We start from the raw sequence: 22,132 nt of genomic DNA on the forward strand, positions 1-22,132 counted from the left end.
CCTGTCATCCTTTTTCTTCCTTCTTATGCCTTCTTTCCTGTAAAACTCAAGTCTGTTATCACATATATCACTATCAGTTACCCTTACATCACATCATCAAGAAATCAACTGTTCACCCATAAAAACCAACACAAGGAAATTTTAAGTCAAACAAACCTTTGCCTTGCAATATTATTCTACGCCACTAGATGTCCTCAGTGTATCATCTTCCTTACTTCACTTGTCAAATCCTGTTCTTGTCCTTGCAATGTCTTTTTAATTCCACTAGATGTCCCCGATGTTCTAGTCTTCTTATTCTGTGGTTTTGATTCTATTGCTTATGGTTGTTGCCATATCAACCACATTCTGTTCCAAGAGATAGTGAGAGGAATTCAAAACAATAAACCACATTTGCAAAACAAAAAAATGCAGATCTCCAGCCCTCTCCACAGGCGCTCCAAGATCTCCACAGCAAAATGAAACTGAAAGGAAACTGAAACTCACCAAAGCAGAGTTTATATTCCAAAATGATTAATTTGTAATCCAACAGAGTTTTAGAATTGTAAAGTTAGAGTTATGCTCTCATATTTCCATAACAAGCTTGGCAAATCTCCTCCAAAGCTTGTTCTCACACAAGCAAACATGTGAATGGAAAGCCTTCCCCCTCTTTCCTCTTCCCAGAGGGGAAAATCTGCCCCTCCTCCTTCTTCCCTGGGGTAAAAGCTTAATCAGACAGTCAATTAATCAATCAGTGCCAGACACACACAGCAGAATAACACTCACTTAGTTCTTCCAAGGTCTTTCCCTGCCTGGGGCCTTCAACTTAGTTACAAGATGAATCCTCACCAACACCGACACTGATGGCTGGGTTCCCTTGGAAAAAACAGCCCCTGGCTGGACCCTTCTTCTCCAAAACCCGTACACCATCTGTAGGATCAAATCTCTCCTGATCACAGATCCTTGGATCTCCTCAGACCCACGGTTTTTTGGAAGGAAATAGCATACTTTCCCAAGAGCTTTCAAGAGCTCAGAAAAACACAGCCATTCAGTTGCCTCTGGCCCCGCCCCCTCCCAAACTTCTTAAAGATCTTGTGCTCAGAGACTATTTCCTAACAATTAACCCCCATAATGACACACCCACTGACTATGAAGGTCTCTTTCATTTTTTACCTCCCCTTTCTCCCATGGTAAGAAACTCATGGGGCTACGTTTCAGGTGGTCTCCTAAGCCAGGGGTCTCCAAACCCCGGCCTGGGGGCCAGATGCGGCCCGTGGTCAGCCTCTATCTGGCCCATGGCCAACCTCTGATCCCCTGAAAGCCTCTGGCCCAGTTGACCAAACACTACCAGAGCTGTGCTTGTAGGGTGGGGAAATGGGGCTCCACTTAAGTGTGTGCTTTATATCTTGGGCTGTGTTGGTGCTTGGAGAAATCCTGGACATTTGCGTCCATTCATTTATTCATTCACCTGTTCCATCTCTAATGTATTTATTTAAATTTTATTATGTACTCCCCCCCCCCGGTCCTTGGCACTGTACCAGATATTTGATGCCGCCCTTCAGCCGAAAAGTTTAGAAACAGTTGTCCTAAGCAGACACTCTCCCCAGACTCAGACCTGCTTAGTTTCAGCACTTGCCTGCATGATCACCATCTGCCCTCAGGCCATACTCTGGGACCATTAACATTCCTTCCTCAAATCTCAGGCTCTGATCAGGCATAATGTTAAGGCAGTCCTGTAACAGTTCAAGATGAAATTCTGGTGAGGCAAATTGTGTTTGCCTTTAAGCTTAAGCTGAGCACAATTTTGCTGCTCACCTTTTTCCTACCTAAACCAACAAAGAATCTTTGTTACTGTGGCTGCAACAGACTAATAGGGCTAGTCTGAAAACTAACTCCCATTGGACTCAGCAAGGAGCTGACGTTCATATTGAGAACTCAAAGCTTCATTTAAACAAACAATAAACTTCACACCCTGTGATATATGCTGGGAGTAACAAGAGCTACAATTGTATGCACACATTCTTGGGAGTAAGCTCCACTGAACACCATGAGGCTTATTTCTGAGTAAACATGCATAAGATTGCATTGTTAAGTACTTTAGAATAAGAGAGATTTGGCCAAGAATAAATAGAAAAGTACAGTACATGTTCTAAGCTCTGCTGGGATGAACAGACTGCATTTCTTACCTTTCTAAGCTCATGTTCCACAGGTATTTTCTTTTTTACATTACTACAGACAGCCTCATAGTGTAATACATGAATTACTGGAGAGGTAACAAATAGAGTTCCACTATTAGAACAGGCCATACAACAGTGCATCGCTGGCAGCCATTTTGGAGCCCCCACCACAAATGGTGTGGGCAGCGGCAGCCCACTGCCACAGCCAGCAACCTGCTCCAGAGCAGGTAATTGGCACAAGAGACAGATTGTGGGCAGGTTGTTCTGGATAAGGAACTGGCAGATGGGGAAGAGGTGGGAGAGGGTGGATCCAGCGACAGCAGTGGTGCACACTGTATTGTATCCTCTCTCTCAAAAACCTCCCTGTCCCTTTCCCCGCCTTGGACGTAGATAGTATATTTCCGAGGAGACCCAGAAGTCTGTTTACCTTGCCCCCCCCACCTTAGAATGCAGGGTGTTCCCTTTTAGTGTGGCTGCATTGGCACTGGTGGCAGGGAATAGGATTGGGTCCAAAGACTATTTTTAGGGCTGCAGTGGTATGGATTAATGAACCAAAACATTGATTGGTATGGATCAATTAAAACAGTGCCCCTCACTGAAGAGAAGCAAAGAAAAACTGTTAATTATTTCTTTCTCAAGGTACTTAAAAACACAGGTGATAGACACCATCTTAACCCATTTCTGCCCAGTCCATAGGTGTACACATTTGATCCCTGTTGTGTATATGCAATGTTGGGCAGAAATGGCTTTTAAGAGAGATATTCCTCCTCTGTAACATAGGTGAAAATGCCTTTTCTGAGATAGTGACACATCTGGGCCTCCTCTATAAAGAAAAAATGCCTTTCTGTTCAGAGCTCTTCTCATGGAAATGTTTGTAAATTTTATCAATGAATTAAAATGTATACAATGAATCAATTAGATATATTTAATTGGTGGCACCCTATCATTATTTGCTACTAAACCCCACCAACTTATTTTAATTATAGGGATTTACCATGAGCTTTATTTCAATTCATTGCTACTTAAAAACAAGGTTACTGCAAATATGAATTTTAAATGGCGTCTTTTGTCGGTAATGCAAATTGTAAACTTAGAAGACTGTACATATTTATTGCATATGTATCCCACCTTTCCTCCAGGTTGCTCAGGGTGGTACACACAGTTCGTTCAATTTTATTGTTTTCCCTGTGAGGTAGAGAAATTGTGACTGATCCAGGGTTACCCATAAGCTTCCCCAGGCCAGCCTAAGTCCAAAATACTATATAATATACTACAGTGGCTGTCAGATCAAAAACAAATGTCCACCCCAGTCTTATCTGTGTTTACTCAGCAGGAAATACTAATGGCCATAGCTTCCCCCTCATGATGCCCTGGGAACCTTGGTAGACTATTTTAGAGGCCCAGCAGTCAAACAGGGAGTTCCCACTACACTCAGAAAGGAGTTGTTTCCAGGGTTTCTTGGAAGAGGCAAAAACTTTGACAAACAAAGATTGATTTATGGTATAAAGATGCCGGCATAAGATAAGTTTCTGCATAAGTAATAATATGAGATGTGAAATAATATGAGAGCAGCTTACAGCAAAACTCTGAATCCTAAAGGTATACATTCCCCCCTCTAGTTTTTAAATAGTGTGATAAATTGGAGAGTTGTTCATTCTGGAATATGCAGACTCCTGTTTTCATGACAACAAAGGTGTCTGGGTCATTTAGTGGAATCATTTTTCACCCTGACAGACATCATCCTTGTTCCCTGGAGTGATGATGTCAGTGTCACCTCAGCATTAGGCAGTGGAGAGTTCTGCCGCTGACACTCTCATTCTTAATGCCAGCTGTGTGGCTGCCTCATCTCCAATTTTCTACTGGCATCAAGCCTGAGAGTTCAGTCTCTCCCTGTCTTCACTTACAAACTAACCTGAAAATTACAACATTTCTGAGCTTGGTTTTTAAATAAAACCGGTACTGTTTGTTTTTAGTTTGGCTTGAAGTTTAAGGCACACATCCATTGCTTTTCCCTTGGCATTGTATTTCCTATGTTCACTTCTCCCTCTTACTGTTAAAGCTTTAGTAGCCACCAGCTGACAAGACTCCTTCTGTCTTTGCTGGTTTCATGTTTCTCTGAAGCACAAGCACAACATGTTTCTTCTCCCTCACAAGCACAACATCTCAGTGTGTTAACACCACAAAAATAGTTCCTCTAGTGAGTGCTCTTTCAAGTTGGGGGGTTGTGGATGGCCTTTCCACACACTGAGAGAATCCCCTCAGGGCCTTTATTGCTGATAAAATCTCCTAGTTGGGAACATGAGTAAAACCCCTACGTCTGCCATTTTGTAGCTTCTGCTTTTTTTTCCCTCTGCCCCTCAGTTAAAGGGGAAAATTACCTCTAAATGCAAAGCAAGATGTCCTTGCCATTTTCTCAGTTGTCCTTGATTTACAGATGCATGCTAGCAACTGGGAACACTGATAGACACACAACAAAAAGTTAGGCTGTCCCCTTTTGAATAATCCTGCCATGTGTGTATAATACACAGAAATTGAACAAATGCACTTCAGGAGGTGCTTTGCTTGTCAGGCTGCTGTTAAAGATACATGAGCACAGCTAGTTACAAAGGTGACAATTATAATAGAAAAAACTGCATTAAAACAAATGTGAATTACAGCACGATCTTATGCATGTGTACTCAGAAGTATGTCCACTGTGGTCAGTGAGGCTTACCCTCAGGTAAGTGTGCATAAGATCACAGCCTTAATATGTATTAAGGCTGCGATCCTATCCAGAGTAAGCCCTATTGACTATAATGGGGCTTACTTCTGAGTAGACATGCATAGGATTGTACTTTAAACATGGTGTGTAAGAACAGCTCTGAAGATCAATCCTAGCAATATTATTAATAGTTGCAATAAGTACATATGACACTTAAGATATAATTTTGGAATACTGAATGATTACCATTCATTTAAACAACTCTGTGGGGGGTTGGTGTCCAAACTAGCTTCTCCTTAAAGTGGATTTCCAAAAATAGACTGCAAGGAGCCTGAAGGTTTCTGTTGCATTACACTGAACAAGTAGCTAGTTATCTATTTTAGGGAAGAAAAAAAGAAGTTGAAAGGGCAGAGGGGCTGGGGTGATCTGTTTGGATTTTTATGGATTTTCCTCTTGCTGAGGTTTAAGGCTCAGTTATGGCTTTGGGGGCAAACAGATGGCAAGTCTGTAGTTATTTTTATTTTAAATGTGGATTTTTAAACTATTGGTTGTATATCATATTTGAGTGAATCTAGTTTCTAGATTCTAGTTGAGTGTTCAAGCTCATCGAACTCACTGATTGGGCGTTAACTTCACACAATCAATTGCTGCAGAGGAGGACTGCAGGAGCTGGCAATCACCTTTCAAAGGAAATTAAAACAGAGATTATATCTCAGTTAATGTTTTACTTCCCAGGAAGTTGCACACACTGTGCCAATTCCTTGTAGTTAGAGGCTCTGTAACTTGTAATTGTTGGAGAGGAGAGGCTTTTCCTGGCATAATGATGACATAATAAGAAAGTATGTCAAGGACTAGATATAATGGATGGGGCTGTTCTATGCAATCAAAGTTTCCCCCCCCAGCATTCAAAAATAACCCAATTACTGCACTGTATGCTAATATGGATAATGTTAATTAGCTGATGTCTGTTCACTGAAAGCTTTCAGTCTTTAGAATACCCTGTTTGACCATCAACTATATATTTGCTTATAATAATATTTAAACAATTTGCTAGAATGCTTTTAAAAATAGTTATTCAGAAGGGGTAAAGCCTCGACTATAAAATTCTGGCCTTGCTGGATCTTTATCCACTGGGCTTCCTGGAGGGGGGGCAAAATACATTTTTTTCAGGCACATGAACACTGGTGTGGCTGCAAAAGCAAAGTGGAGGTGTCTCTTCCATTTCACTTTTGCAGCCCTGACTGGCTCTGAAGCAGTGGGGGAGGGACTGCTTTACACTGGCATTCAGGTGCCTGATAAACTTAGCATTTTGCCCCCCTCCAGTAATGCCAGTGTCTTTACCTTGTTCTTTTATAATAATAATCATTGCCAGGTCAGAGTACAGTATCTGCAACTGTATATTTTTTGCAAAAATCTCATTATATATTTAGCAGTGGATTACATAGTGAAAAAAAACAAACAATTTACAACTTGTCCAGTGAAGCCATCCATGCTAGAAATGAATCACCTCCCAGTTCTTCCCTTGCGACTTGACCTTGCACATACTCAACATTCTCTGAGGGATGTTTCACTGTAGAATCACAGAGTAGGAGGGGGCTTGGTAGGCCATCTTATTCAACTTCCTACCCAATACAGGAAATCCAGCCCGGAGGATCCTCAATAGATGGGTGTTTAGCCTCTGCATGAAGATCTCCAGTGAGGGAGAGATTTCTCCCTTCTCTCTGCTTCTGTCTGTAGCACTGACTCCTCCTGGCTTCTCTGGCCACTTTTTCAAAAACAGAATGGGCAAGCATATTGGGAGCAGAAAAGGAATTCTCCTCCAGCCACAGTGCTGTGATTGTTTTCTTGTGAAGCAGCACTGGAGGAAGAGGGGAGATGCCACTGCTCTGATCTTCTTGCTTGCTCTCAGTCAGTGAAAAGAGGATCAGAGTCCAGGGCAAAGTGGCTGAATGGGCTGGGGGGAGATGGTAGGCAGGTGCAGAATGTGGGGAACCATCTTCTTTAATATAGTCGGTCACTTGGAGTAGATTCTTCACCTGACCATATGGCTACAAGGAATTCCCCTTCTACCTTTCTCAGTATTCAGCTGTGTGCTAGCTTTTGGCTGCCATCCTTGCAGTCTGTCATTGTTCTGTCATCTAATTTAATAGGAACCAGGAGTACATGACTCAAGGAGCAGATCTGGCCTTCCACAAATGGAAGGATTTGCTCAATATGCTGTTCATCCCAGTGATCCTCAGTCTCACTGCATTGTTAAATAACTTGGTTCAGCCCATTTGGCTTCAGTAAGAATAATCATTCACTGCATTTCTCACATTCCATGGCCATTTGTCCCTTCCTTTGCCAGTTTAGGCTCTAGTACTGAGGTATTCAATCTGTGCGTCCTGCCTCCCTAGTGAGGCGTGGCTAGCCTCCAGGGGCGTAGCCAGGCATCTCTGGGAGAGAGGTGGCTGCAGCTGCTCTGCTCAGCTGCAGGTGCTGCCTCCTGACTTGCTGCTTTTCCAAGGCTGAGAACGAGGTGGGGCGGACAGTGTGAAACATGGTGGGGGGGAGCTGGGAGAGAAGGCTGGCTGGGCAGGCAGATGTGCCGCATCTCATCATGGAGCTCTCTCCATGTGCAACCTAGCCCCAGGGACTACATTCCCTAGTGTGCCCCTCACCCTGGGCATTCTGGGATTGGTCAAGGCTGGAGGAGAGAAGAGGTGCTGCATTTCATCAGCACAGGAGTGCTCCTGGCAGGCTTCAAACTGGGAGGGAAGAGTAAGTACAGGCAGTGCAGCGCTTTCCTCTGCTTTTAGTGGGGGGTGTCCAAATGCCCCAGCCTGCATCCTTCCGTCTTGCCTGGGGGAACAGGGGTGGCATCTGCATGCTGCATTCTGAATAGACCTACATAGGCTTGGGGTCTGTGTCAGCCTAACCCAGGATCTTCACCTTTCTCTTTTTCACCCCCTTCAAAAAATAAAAAAGCCACTCTTGATGGCTTTGTCTCCAAAAATTGATTAAAAATAAAAATCCCCATTCCTTTTTAGCTATTCCCCTTTTCCCTCCTGCCTCCTTTTGAGGGGGGGTACTCTGTTGGCTGCTATTGTAAGACAAAAGGCACAATCCTAGCTAGGTCTACTCAGAAGCAAGTCCTATTGTGTTCAATGGGACTTACTCCCAGGAAAGTGGGGTTAGGATTCCAGCCAAACAGTCTCTAGGTCTCAGTTTGCATCAGTTTGCAATTAGCAGATACACACAAAACAAAGTCTTCCTCTCCCCCAGCAGATTCATCACTTCCCCCCTCTCTTTCCAAAACCTTCCAGGTGTGCTGCTAACAAACTCAGGGCACAATCCTAACCAGGTCTACTCAGAAGTAAGTCCTATTTTGTTCAATGGGGCTTACTCTCAGATACGTGTGGTTAGGATTGCAGCCTCAGAGTGCTGGCAGCCTTGTTTCTCCTGTATAATTATAACACCTTCATCTCCATTTTGGGGGTAACTGAGGTGAGCGGTTGTAATGGTTAGCAGTGGCCAATGGCTACAAGGATCAGGGGAGCCACCAGCCAGAAAAGTTGGAGAACCACTGCTCTAGTAGATAGCCATTGTTCCTGCCTCAATACTTGAATTAACTCAGCACAGCCAGGGAGACTTCTCAAGCTTCTGTATTGTTGCTGTGAATCCTCATTGTGCTTTACTTAATAACAGTCACTGACTGCTCCTCTTTCATCAATAACCCTTTGACCTCATCTTTTACAACCTTTTTCTTTACCCATGTATGTACATTAGGTCTGCATTTTATGTGAGAGTTGCATTCCAGAGTCAGTGCATAAAGCTAAAATCGCATATGCTCAAAATTATCTTGAAAATCCCTGATGACTACTATAAGTAACCTCTGGGTCATAGAGGTAGCCCTTCTCTGATTGCCGGATGAAAGAGAATGAGAACAAGATACAAGTGTCATGCTGTCTTGAGTGCTCCCTTAGGCATTTGATGGGCTACTGTGAAATACAGGAAGCTGGACTGAATGGACTGGATCCTTGGACTGATCTAGCAGCGTTCTTACATCTGGAAACTGTGTACTGCCTCTTTAAAAATAATGACACATAGGCAGAACTGAGATCAAACACCAGCTGTGCCCCAATCTCAGGATCCCTCCAGGCATGTATTTTGTAAGTAGAATGGTGGGCGGAATTGCCTGTGCAATTTGAACTGCTGGTTTTCTGTTTTTGGCTTGCCAACCAGGTGAAGCTGGATTTGCACAAGCCTATCGCACACAAGATGCAGGCTGACTGTGGGTGCCAACCTGCTGAAGGTTGCACTTCATACATCTGATGAAGTGGATTGTAATCCACAGAAGCGTATGCTGAAGTAAATGGGTTACTTTTTAAGGTGCTATAGAGCTCTTTGTTTATAGAAAACACAGTAAAGGAGGAGACTTTTAACCCAGCTTTCTCTTAGATACAAGGTTAGCTATGTGGAGGGAATTTTTTTGTATGGAGAAGCATTCCATCATGTGAGCCCCCATCCACCACTGCAGGTTCACCAACTCAAAACTAGGCCCTTGTACATTGCTTTTTAGGAAAAAGAATGCAGTTTTCCTGTTCCTTTATTGCACTGTGAAGCTTTTGAGTGGTTGGCAGTAACATACCTTTGATATATGAGGGAGCAAAGGAATGTGGTCCAGCAGCTAACAGGCATTAGCAAAACCACTTGAAAAAATGTGCTATAAACTTGCTAAGACCTGCTGCTTCCTCCCAAAGCCAGCATGTTGCTTTTGGGTTTGTATCCATGAATTCCTGTGTAAAAATATTGGTTGAGTGAGGGTTCTCCCTGCCACAGAGAACCACTATCACTTGAGGAAAGGAATCTGAGTTCTGCACAATAACTAAGTAACAAATAAGTCTGTACAAAAAAAAAAAAAAAAAAAGACATAATCTAGAAAGGCCCTAAGGCTGCAGTCCTATACACACTTAGGGCCCAATCCTATCCAATTTTCCAGTGCTGCTGCTGCTGTGCCAATGACGTATGTGCTGCTTCTTGGGTTGTGGAGGCAGTCATAGAGGTATGACTCAAGGTATGAGAACCTCAAGGTATGAGAACATTTGTTCCTTTACCTTGGGGCAGCATTGCCGCTGCACTGGTGCTGAAAAGTTGGATAGGATTGGGCCCTTACTTGGGTATCAGTCCCACTGTACTTGGTGGCATTTATGTCCATGTAAACATGCAGAGGATTGGGGAATAAGTGTATTTATATTTGTGAGGCTTTATTTCCACATTCCCCAATATTTCAACAGCAGTATTTTAACAACAATATTTCAACATATTTCCCCATCTGCATATCAGTTGTGATAGCAGTGTATAAATGTGGAATGTTCATGTATAAATGTAATAGGAAGCTAAATATGTGTGTGACCCCCTCCCCCCAGTGAGGAGAATGCACATTTCTTGTGTGTAAACACATCTCTAGATCTAAAAAAAAACCTAGATTGACAAAAAGTAAGAGGGCATTTTTCTGAAGTAAGGCAACTTTGTCCCACTGTTGATGTTAGTGGTACATTTCACTACTGAGTAAACAATTCAACAGCAACTTTATTTATTTATTAAGATGTATATCTTGCACTTTTCCCTCCCATCAGAGAGGTGCTCAAGGTGGTTTCCAACAAAATAAAATGCGATAAAATACATTAAAAACAATGCAGGGGAGGACATCAGGACATAGGTTGTGTCTTACTGTCTTTTGTGCTCCCTGAAGTATTTGATGGGCCACTGTGAGATACCGGAAGCTGGACTATATGGGCCTTTTGGCCTGATCCAGCAGAGCTCTTCTTAGGGTGTAGCAGAGATTCCTCTGCTGAGTAATGCCATTTTGCATGGTACCCAGATAAGTAGAAATCAGTATGATTGAGTCTTGGTCATGATATAAGAATGGGTGGGGAATAATGTGATATGTATACTGTATGTATGCATGCAGAGGTGTATGTAAATCAAATATTCATATAGAAAAGCCCTGTAAGCACAGGAGTAAAGTAGACTGGGCCAGACTCCTGTTATTCCTCATTTACTAGGATTTCATTTTTTAATGGCAGATACGATTTTTTTTTTTCTCAACACAAGGAAGATATTCAAAAGTGACATTCCCACCTGCAGCTTGAAGTAGTGTATCCCATGCTCTATTACCACATGATATATTATCACCTTGCATTTGTGGGCAAGGGATGTGCTGTGGGTGGGGAAACAGGTGAGGCAGAGCCTCCCTACTGGAGTCCTTTGAAAAGCGCCAACACCATGTGAGGCGCTCAAGCACTCCCTACCTGCCCCACACATGCTCATGCACTCCTGCCACCTACCCCACATCCCTGGCTACAGTAGAACATGGGTAAAATGGGCAACACCTCTTCAGACTGAAGGGGAGGATCACATTTTTTTTAATGCTCCCTTTGTCACCCAAAAATGAAGTTCTTGCAAATAGAAAAGCAGCGGGCCAAGGGTTGGGACCAGTGTGACTAGATGCAATGGAGGACAAAGTGCCTATAGGTATACCTTTATATAGGTATAGAGGTGCAGCTTTTGAAACCCTTCCATGTTGAGCTGCACCCGCCCAAATTTCCTGGTCTATACTGTGGTTAAAGGTATAGGTACCATATCCTGCATTGTATCTGGTCACCCTGGTTGGAACAGAACCAGTCTCTCTACTGTGCAGGCAGGATTGTTTCTGTAGTAACGTGGAACAAACAGCATTTAAAAATGGAATGTTCCCTCTGTGGTTCAGTCTCATTCTGCAGCCTGCGAGCCCAGCTCTGTCGTTCCAGCCTGCCCAGAGTTCTTGCACCGCGGCGCACATGCTGTTGATTGATGGCTTGCAACCCAAGGCGGCCTGTCTGGCCCGCCTACCAAAGCCGGCGCGCATTCCCGCCGGCGGGTGGAAAGAGAGGCAGGCACGATGTTGCCGCATCATTGGAGGGCTCGTTCGCGGGTCACGTGGCGGCGACCCGGGCACCGCCCACGTTGCTCAGCAGAAGCTGCCTGGGGGAAGCGCGTAGAGATGTGTGTCTTTTGGTGCAATTCCAGCCCATCGTTGCAGAAAGAGCAAAACTCACCAAGGCTGCCATCCCATGCACGCTTACCTGGGAGTTGGCCCCATTGAATCCAATGGGGCTTACTTCTGAGTAGACATGACTTGTGCAGTGAGGCACTGAAACCTTGTTAGCAAACCAACACCCCATGAAATATCTGTATAAAAGAGAATTTTTTTGGCCAGCAAACCCTTCAAAGGGTCTGATGATGCCTTAAAGCTTGAACCAATTGATGATAGATTTCCTGGACTCCTCCTCTTCATCAGATGCACCTATTTTTAAAAGGGGTGCATTAGTTTAGCAGTGGGAAAGCAGCTGGATTGTAATTCCATTAAAAAAAAAATGTGCCCATTTTGTGCTGTCACAGATGCTCCTGTATGCAGGAAACTATAGGAGAGAAATGTTCCTGTAGCAGCATATATAAGAGTACGTCACAAATGCTCTTATATGCAGGAAACTATAGGAGAGAAATGCTCCTATAAGAGCATATGTAAGAGCACGTCACAGATGCTCTTATATGCAGGAAACTGGGGTTTTGGAGGGATTTCCACTCGACTGGTCTGCAGAAAAAAAAGCAATTCCATGCATGCCATTTGCGGGGCAGAGATCAAAGCCGACAGACCCTCGGGGGTCTCTCTCCCCAGCAAGCTTTAGGCATGAACCCCACGCACTGGGGAGAACGAGGGACGTGGAGAACGTGCACGGATGCCTGCCTTTTGGGGATGGCCACGCGGCCCTCCTCCTCTTCCTGTGTATAGGAGGCTGGGGAGGATGTCCATCAGTCGGCGACCAGATCAACGCTTCTTCCCCAGCGCTGGCGAGCTCTCCTTGCACAGCCAATCGGCGCGCAGCAAGGAGGCAGGCTTTACACTGTCACCATCGCGTGGAGGGAAAAGGGGAGGGAAAAAAGAGACTGCACTTCTTTTTTTTGTGTGTTACCTTGTGGAAGGTGAAGATCTTTAACATCTTTTTGCTTGCAAGAGAAAAAAAAGCAGAGATCCTCGGATCCCCTGGCATCCCTTTCTTTCTTGGAGGAGAAGCACCCAGAAAGAGCTTACTGAACCAGGCAAGATGATAGCTGCCCAGCTCCTGGCCTATTACTTCACAGAATTAAAGGATGATCAGGTCAAAAAGGTAGGAGGACCCCAATGGACCAGTTTGCTGCCCTAGGAGATGCATGCCTTTCCACTGGGCTCAGCACATCCTGGTGGACAGTTCATGTTTGTGGTGGTGGTGGTTGCTCAATTTTATTACTATAGTTATTATTTTAGGTATGTCCTAGGAGTATTAAATCAGCATAACTGATGTTGTTCTTCCTTGATCGTGGAGTTTTTTTTAAAGCGACGACGGAAAGGTATTGACTTCTTCTAAGCACGCTGCAGTGTCCTTGAGAAAGGAGGTGGATGTCATAGCAGCGATGAGTAACACAGTCATGGTTTCCTTCCCCCGTCTCCCCCCCCCCAGCGCCCTTTGTGGAATTAGTTATCAAGCGTTATTACTATAAACAGCTGATCCTCTACTAACAGCGCAGTCCTATGCATATAGTCAAGAGTAAGTCCCCTTAAGTTCAGTCAGGCTTGCAGCCCAATCCTATGCGTGTCTACTCAGAAGTAAGCCCCATTATAGTCAGTGGGACTTACTCCCAGGTTAGCGTGCATAGGATTGCAGCCTTACTCAACATAAGTGTGCAGATGATTGCAACCTAGATCACTGCGGGGATTATCAGTGTGTCTTTCTGAATTTGAAAATTTAGGGCCTGCTTGTGTATCTACTGCAATTCCCTGTTGGGGGTTAAAAAAAAAAAAGAATCTGGTGGTTTTCTTTCTAGCTAGTGATGATCATCTTTGTGACTCCAAAAAAAGTCTTGCAACATCTTTAAAGATTAACCAATTCATCATTTTTCTTGGACTAGAGTTAAGACATCATCAGGTGCATGAAACAGTCCTGAATTTCTCATGTAGGCCATCCCTCTGGAATTAGTGATGGTAATATGGAGGTTGTGAGATAGGGGAAGGCCCCATGAATTGACCTGGTATGGTTAAGCCTGTTAATTGGATTCAAAAGATGTAAATCATTTGATTTGTGTATAAATTCAATTAAATCTCTTTTATAACTCTGTTTATTACACATTTCCACGTGGCCCCATATTGTCCAGTAGGTCTTCTAAGGAGTTTATCTCTAGGACAAAATATCTTGTTGAAAGGAATGTTAAGATGTTTGTGGGTAGGCCTCTCTCCAGGCACTGGGCCAAGATTTTAACATGCTAATTTCTCCTGTGTTAGAGATAGAGCTAATGATCAGGTTTTGCAGAAATAATATTTTGTTAAGAAAAGCAATGGAGATATTTGTCTTTTCATTCTGTTAGATGCTCATGTTTCTGTATTTCAGGAACACATTACTGATTATTCATTTAAGATATGTATTTATTATGAAAATGATGCCTAAAATTATATTGGGTATAGTTCAACTACATTGTAATCAATTGACATTTTAGCTTTTATTTTGACTATGTTTTCTAGTTAGTTTTTTTTTTTGCTATGATAGGTGTCTGGGTAGTATGATGACTATATTATTTTTAAAAAAATTTTAAGCAATGTGATCTGCAAACAAAATTTGATTGCTATCACCAACTTTATGTGTTATATTTCATAAATTTTATGGGACAATTTTGTTTGTCATCTGGTATTTGTGACACCTTTGAATTTCCATTTTGAATTTTCAAAAATGAAAATACACATTATCTTATTCTGGTGATAATTAAGCTATACCAGAAAAAGTACAGGCAATGTTTACAAGAAACTTAAAAAAAATTTCCTCTAACCAAGTCAGAGATCTACTATTTATTTTTCACATTTTTATACCACCTATCCTCAAAGGAGCTCAGGGTGGTATACATAGTTCCTCCCTTCCTTTTGTCCTCACAACAACCCTGTGAGGTAGGTGAGGCTGAGAGATAGTGACTGACCCAAGGTCACCCAGGAAGCTACTATGTCCTGTATGAACATCCTTCCCCTTTTGGCTATGTTCTGCCTAGGTACTGCTTCGCCACTTTTTGGTTTCTGGCCAGGCACCACACAGCATCAATAACAAAAACCTAAATTTCTGCAAAGTGGCAAATAGGAGTTTAAAATAAGCAAGACAGAATGTACAATATGTACAAAGAGGCTGCATACTTTATGTATGCAGCAATATTTTGAATGCCATGGTTCTCAAAGTATAAGGTAGACTTCCCTTTTGGATGGAAGGATGCCATCAGATGGGGGTGACCCATGTGGTTGCTCCTCTCATCTGCATGGTCCCTCCTCAGTAGTGTGAGACTGCATCCATGGAGGCAATTCCCACTCTGTCATTGATTTGGTTGGTTGAAACTACTGAAGCAGTGCTCCAGGGTGAGAGTTGCCATGCACTCCACTGTTGTTGTTTTTGCCTTATATCCAGAATCTTATTGATAATGGAGGCTTCAGGCAAAGGAGTGGTACACAGCCTCTTTCTTCTGTGACGCTTTCAGGAAACTCACTTACCTTCTGTGTATGACGCAGCTTTGTGCCAGTATCTACAGTTTCTCTGGAATGATAAGGCCTGTGAGATGCTGTATTATAGAAAGGGCCTCCCCCTTGATCATATGAGATTCTTGCCAATGGATGGGCAGAGACAGCTCACTAGCTTGCCACAGTATGAACTCTTAGTATATTGGCTAAAAAAAATGCCTACTCTTTATGACAAAGTTAGAGGCTTTTCATAAATAGATGCCTTACAATTGGAATATGCTATATCAGTTTCCTTTTTGCTTTTGTCCTTATTGTCGTAATGATTTAAAGGTGTGTGGAGGGGCTTTGCTATTTATCCTTACAACAATCATGGGAGGTAGGCAAGTCTGAGACTGTCTCACTGGCTGAAGTGAGGTTTCATGGGATATGAACCCGAGTTTCCCTGCTCCAAATCCAAGACTTCTGCCAGCATACCATGCTGATAGTATGGTTGATGCTGACTCATGTATCCTTGTCTGTTTCAGACCGCAGTCCTAACTAACTTTCAAGCAGCATGGTAAGGGCAATGCAGCTCTGAGGTAAGGGAACAAACACCCCTTTACCTTGAGGAGGCCTCCGTGACTGCCACCCAACTGCAGGATGCAACACATGTCCCATTGGAACTGCTGTGTCAGTGCAGGAGAGTTGGTTAGGATTTGGGCCTCAGTATTACTGTGAAATTTTTGGTGAAGATACAAAGTGTTATTGATAGAAACTGTCATGATTGAGGTGTTAACAAGTTCAGTGATCACACCAGCACAAGCATCTAGATTACGTGCAGAATGTGACTTTCATGCTTTATTTTCCTTGGATGAATCACAAGGCCTCTCGAGATGTAGCACATTTAAATTTGTACTACAGTTGCATCAACATAGTACTAACTGCCAGACTTTAGGAGACAGTGTAAAGTTGTGTTTTCACTGGTGGTATGTGTGCCAGTAATGGCATTTGAGGTGTTGTCCAGTAGTACATGTTGCTCCCAGGAGTCACCTGCTGCCTGACAGCGAGATCGTGACACTACAAACAGTGGTAGGAGCTCAGCTTGGCAGGCAGAACTCCAGCATGCAGTCTTCATGTTCTTGAAAAAGGCCACACACTCACCCTGGGCTGAGTTTGTAGCAAACTGGAAGTTAACTGGTGATATAACTGATGGTACAGACTGTTAGACCATGAGAATTGTCACATCTGGGAACAAAGAATGAAAAATACTGGTGTAAAGCAAAGTAGGTGTCAGTAATGCACTTCATATAAGTCCTATGACAACCAGTGGTACTCATACCACCGGTGGTACTTGAGGTGGTGTCCAGTAATATTCAAGACTAGCAATGCAGCGTGACAAGCAGTAGTAGGAGGCTCAGCTTGGGCGCTCCAGCGTGTGCTTTTTGCATGCTCCTCACATCTGCCCTGAGCCTCTTACCGGTGTTTGTGGTGATGCATCTGGCCTCCCAGTGCAGAAGTAACTGGTGGTGACATCATCACCAGTTACTTCTGGTGGTACTTCCAATAGGTGACCTATGCAAAGTGGTATGGCAGGGGACAAATATTGAAAATCGCTGTCCTATGATGTGACACAGTTTTGTTTGTCTTCTGGCTACACTCATTTCGTTTATATAGTATCAGTCCTTTTAAATTGATACTAGTTGCTAAATTGTGGAAACATCAGTACTTGAAATGTTTTATGTGAGAGATATTTTGTGACTGTTGATAATAAACATGTACTTTTGAAGTGGCAGGAAATTTTTTTTTGAAGTTAGCATTTAGTTTGGGGGAGGGCACTATTTCAATCAACAATCAATCAACAGTATTTATATACCGCTTTTCAACTTAAAGTTCACAAAGCGGTTTACAGAGAAAAATCCAATAACTAAATGGCTCCCTGTCCCAAAAGGGCTCACAATCTAAAAAGATGCAAATGAATACCAGCAGACAGCCACTAGAACAGACACTGCTGGGGTGAGATGGGCCAGTTACTCTCCCCCTGCTAAAAAAAGGAGCACCCACTTGAAAAAGTGCCTCTTACCCAATTAGCAGGGGTTTCATGAAATTGATTAGTAATGTGATGAAAGGATACAATAAAACCCCATCAGCATTTTAAACTTTTTTGAGAAAAAGTTGAGAAACTACTTTTTCCCCCAGAGTACTTGAGGATACGGAAAAGGAATCTGTTTGCCAACTTGTATTTTGAAGCTCCAAGGTCAAAATTCTCAAAAAACAAAATGGTCGCCAACCAAAAATGTTGATAGTCATAATTTCTAAATGGAGGATGACACAGTTTTTGTATCTACATTACTACAACTGTGTTTTGTATGTCCACTACCACAATTAACATGCCAGTAGTGTTTTTTTTTTAAAGCAAAACCCCTTTTGGAGTTTGAACTGTGTTGAAAGTATGGTTTTTCTTAGAATTTATTCATGTTCAGGTTATTTCTATTCAAAGAGTTGCAAGCAATTAATCAAACAGCATATTCGTCTTCAAGATACCAAAATTGGGTGGAAAAAGTGGTCTGCAAATTTTAGTTTTAGTCCATGAAGAAAAAATATTTTATGGAAGTTAACTCTGAATCACAGTTCAGGACAGGAAAATGAAAACAGTATGGTATGAATAAGTCAAGAATTACCCCATGTGTGCTTTTGGATAGCTACTGACATACTTATGGACTATAGCCCACTTTATCACATGCAGGAAGTTAATTTCAATATATGTGAAATTATGGCTTGACCTTTAGAAACTTGCACAATGTATTTATGCTTGTTTTGTTGATATACTTTTAAAGATTGTGGTGAAGCTACATGTCTCTATAAAATGAGATGCTATTTCCAGAAACCTGTTATATTTCAAAATTTGAGATAAATGTATACAAGCAGGCAGCTATAGCACATTACATGGGGTCACATGGGGTAGGAGGTCTCGTAATACCTTTGACCTCAACTATGTTTTGAAAACCAAAAAGGCCTGCTCCATTTGTATATCATCAGAATGGTGGAATGCTGAGGGAAAACATTGTGGAACTCATTGAAGAAATATATGTAGATGAGCGAACTGTAGAAATGAAGTTTGGAGCTTCTCCAAGGCTGTGTAAACCACCCACCTGCTGTGATGTCAGCATATCCATCCCCCAAACCTTCTTAGGCAATCACAAGACAATCCAGATGAAAGCAGGAGCCAGCGGCAGAGAAGATAGCCTTGGGAAGACTTGAGCAGATAATCTGAGGTAAAGCTTTGATTTAAAATCCCCTCTCCATTGAACAGTATCTTATCCATTTAGGTTTCATAAATAATACATAGGCTTTATGTGGTGCACTTCATGTGTTCAGAGTGCTTTACATTTTAAGACCCAGTAGTATAGTGGTTGGAGTGTTGGACTTGGACAAGGCAGACCCAGGTTCAGTTCCCTGCTCATCTATGAAGCTTGCTGGGTGATCATGTACCAGTCACTATTGCTCAGCCCCTTAAACAGCCTTGTAAGGTAGGCCAAAAATAGGCCTGTTTAGACACTAATCTAAACAATGCTTTGATTCTGATTAACTTTAACCAATTAGAATTAAAATACATCTCAGTTCCCTGAGTTTGTATATTTAACTGCAGTTTAGTCAAAGGTGAAAGCAGAAGCCTTTCCTGTCAACTCTTACCCTAAAAAAGGAGAACCCGCCCCTTGTCCATTTTCCATGGTCAACTCTCACAAAGACAGACAGTGGAGAGATCATCCCTGAAAGTCTGTCTGCCTGGCCATGTCCTGTTTCTGCAGTGGCACTGATTTCAAATCTTAAGTGGGAAAAAGAGGGGAGCAAGGGGTTCTCAGTCATCACACTGTGGCTCATTTGCAATAATGTAAACTGTAGTTTAGATGATCATCTTGACCTGAAAGTGAGTGGCTTGCCTGAAGCCACTTGGTGAATTTGTTTTTAAGGTTGGATTCAAACTGGGGACTTCCCTGCATTGTGCATTCTGATCCTAAGCACGTGTACTCAGAAGTAAGCCCCACTGTGTTCATTTGCAGTTGCAAGCCAGAATCCTAGTGATGCTTCTCTCTTCCTGAAGCAATTTCTGAACTACCTTTTTAAACTGAAGTACACATTTTCTGGTTGTACAGATGTCTACCCAAAAATTCGCATTCCAGTTGGGTATGTCAAAGGCTTTTCGTCAGACAGGTGACAAAGTTTTCTCGGCTGTATCCAACCAGATGCAGTTTGCCTTTTATTGGATTTCTCCCTGTATTCAGACTGTTCAACATCACATGACAGGTACATAGTAGGTAAGGTAATACCCTTCAAGCCTCTTTATCCATAGAAGCAACCAAGGTCTTGCTTGACCTGGTTTGTATGTCTAATTTTCTGTGGCAAGCCTAGTTATGTCATTTGTGAGATGCTCACAGTTTCTGCCACACATCATCTGGCCATTGTAATCCGATAATGACATATTACACTTCCTGTTTGGTAAGCTGCTATGCCAGCCATTTTCAACCACTGTGCTGTGGCACACTGGTGTGCCATGAGTGGTCCACAGGTGTGCCACAGGAATTTGGGGGAAGGTCATTTATTAATAGGGCCAATGGGAGATGTGAGCTCCACTGGCAGCAAGGTGTGCCTTGTCAATTGTCAACAACCTGGTGGTGTGCCTTGACCATTTTAGTGCCTTGCCAGTGTGCCCTGAGATTAAAAAGGTTGAAAATCACTGTGCTATGCTTTGTTGTTTTTGACAATTTAGTATTTATTATCTGATTACAACATGTTGTGTTTGACTACTGTGTGATCCAGTGGTAGTGGTGTCAGTCTTGTTCGGGCTCCGTTTTCTTTTTAATGTGCAATATGGTGCTAGTGTATTAGGGTTCTTCACCGAAGTGTGTTCCAGACTGCTTTCATATTTAAAAATTTTTGAAAATTCCTGATTCTTATATTGACCACATAAGCAATATATCATATTTTTGGGTACCTTTAGAACATGGATACTTGGACAACTGGAATTTTTCTGACCCTGCCTGTTTATATCCACCAGGCAGAAGAACAGCAGTAATGGCAAATCTTTCTCATCAATGTGCTTGAACAGTTCTAAAAGAGATGTGTAGTATTTAAAATTCCTCAAGTTTTGTTTTGGGGCATTCTCAATAATGTGAGCCAAGATTGCCAACATGCTATGATTTGGCCAGGGTGGCGTCTTCACTGAAAACCTTAGTTTCTGCCTGTTCTCTGAATGAAAAGTTAAATAACTTCTGCCCTTGTAACTAATCCTTACTAACTAAGAGCCTGATCATTATGCTCTGCTGTGGAGTAGCAGTGAAGGAACTGGAGTGAAGCTTTTGGCTCCAGCAAAGAGGGAAAATTTTTCCCTTTGTTAGGGATAGCTGTCTAGCACTAAAGTGAAGATGAAGAACCTGTTTTTGTGCTAGAGAGGAGAAAGAGGGTCACCACCAATGGTTTATCCTATCCTAAAGCTCGCAATATCTGGGTGGGCCTGGACCATTCAGTGAGGTGGGGTATCCTTTTATTTATTGTGGCACAAGGTTCTACTAACCTTGTAGATGCAAGTGGGCAGCACAGTTGGATCCCAGCAGCTTTGTACTGTCCAAAATCAGTGATTTGTTTTTATTGGAAGTTAATAAGCTGTAATTATTGTAGTGTAAATGGATTTTAGAGAGCTAATGTGTGTGGAGTGGTTTCTTGTAATGACCAGTAATATTTCTGATAGCTTTTCTTAAGGTAGCTTTACAGAGAGAAGTTTTTCTTCTCTCAGGTCCTAAGAGCAGATAGTCATAAAAGGCAATCCGATTTTGAAATGAACACACAGGAACAATGTCAAGTTTTAAAAAATAAATATCAACTGCACTTTTAATGGAGATTTCCCCCCCCAAAATGTTGCTGTTCATAAAATGTGAGTGTTACCATTAAGGCAATGATGAAATACAGCTTAGAGTTTAAGGTATATTATTTCATTATTGTTAATGCTAAGAGACAGAATCTGGAGGAATAAACCTCTAATACTACAAAACAATGTGCACTAGATAAGGGTGTCCCAAGGGTTGCTCAACAGCCCCAGAGAGGAGGCATCAGCTGTTGCAAAGAAGGCCGCTGCTGCAGCTACTCATCACTGCAGAACTCCCTCCAACCAAAGTGTTGTCCCCACTCCCTCTCTCCAGAGGTGCCAGTGCTCTTCGAACATGTCACCTGGGCCATCTGCTACTTTTGAACACCTGGGCCGGATGATTTTGGACTGCGGGCTGCATCTGGCCTGTAGGCTGTTGGTTGCTGACACCTTCAATATGTGATTTAAAGAAAAAAAGGTTAGTTTGTAGTAGACAATATGGAGAAGTTAGTTGGTACATGGATTTTAAAAGATGCATGAAATTTTAATTTTTAGACATATTTTCCTCTATAGTCAGACATTAAAAAGGGTCATTTTCATTTTTCAGGTGCTGCTCCTGAACATATGTGCTACGTACACACTACAAAATCTGGATACATAACCAAAATTTATCCCCTGTTAACAGATGGGGTTTTTCTTGTTTTAACCCTAATCTGATTCACACTTGTCTGGGAGCAAGTCCTGTTTAATTTGGAATTTGCTTCCAAATTAACATAAGTAATGATTGTGTTGAAAGAAACACAACTGTTTATTTAGATTCATTTTGTGAAGTTCTTTTTAAGATTATTGAAGGATTCTCTGGGAAAGGAGCATTTTCTGTCTAGAACAACCTTCTGTAA

The 22,132-nt window shown here is 42.4% G+C and overlaps 1 protein-coding gene across 1 annotated transcript in view; it reads left to right on the plus strand.

Moving 5' to 3' along the window:
* The first annotated feature begins 12,787 nt into the window (after positions 1-12,787).
* Positions 12,788-22,132, plus strand: part of HK1 (hexokinase 1) — a 46,707-nt gene continuing 37,362 nt past the window's right edge. Inside the window, exon 1 of the mRNA XM_066618895.1 lies at positions 12,788-13,043. Coding sequence (XP_066474992.1) covers positions 12,981-13,043 — 63 coding nt within the window. The 5' untranslated portion in view covers positions 12,788-12,980. The remainder of the gene's footprint in view (positions 13,044-22,132) is intronic.

Source organism: Tiliqua scincoides, chromosome 3 (assembly GCF_035046505.1).
Source record: "Tiliqua scincoides isolate rTilSci1 chromosome 3, rTilSci1.hap2, whole genome shotgun sequence".
NCBI lineage: Eukaryota > Metazoa > Chordata > Lepidosauria > Squamata > Scincidae > Tiliqua > Tiliqua scincoides.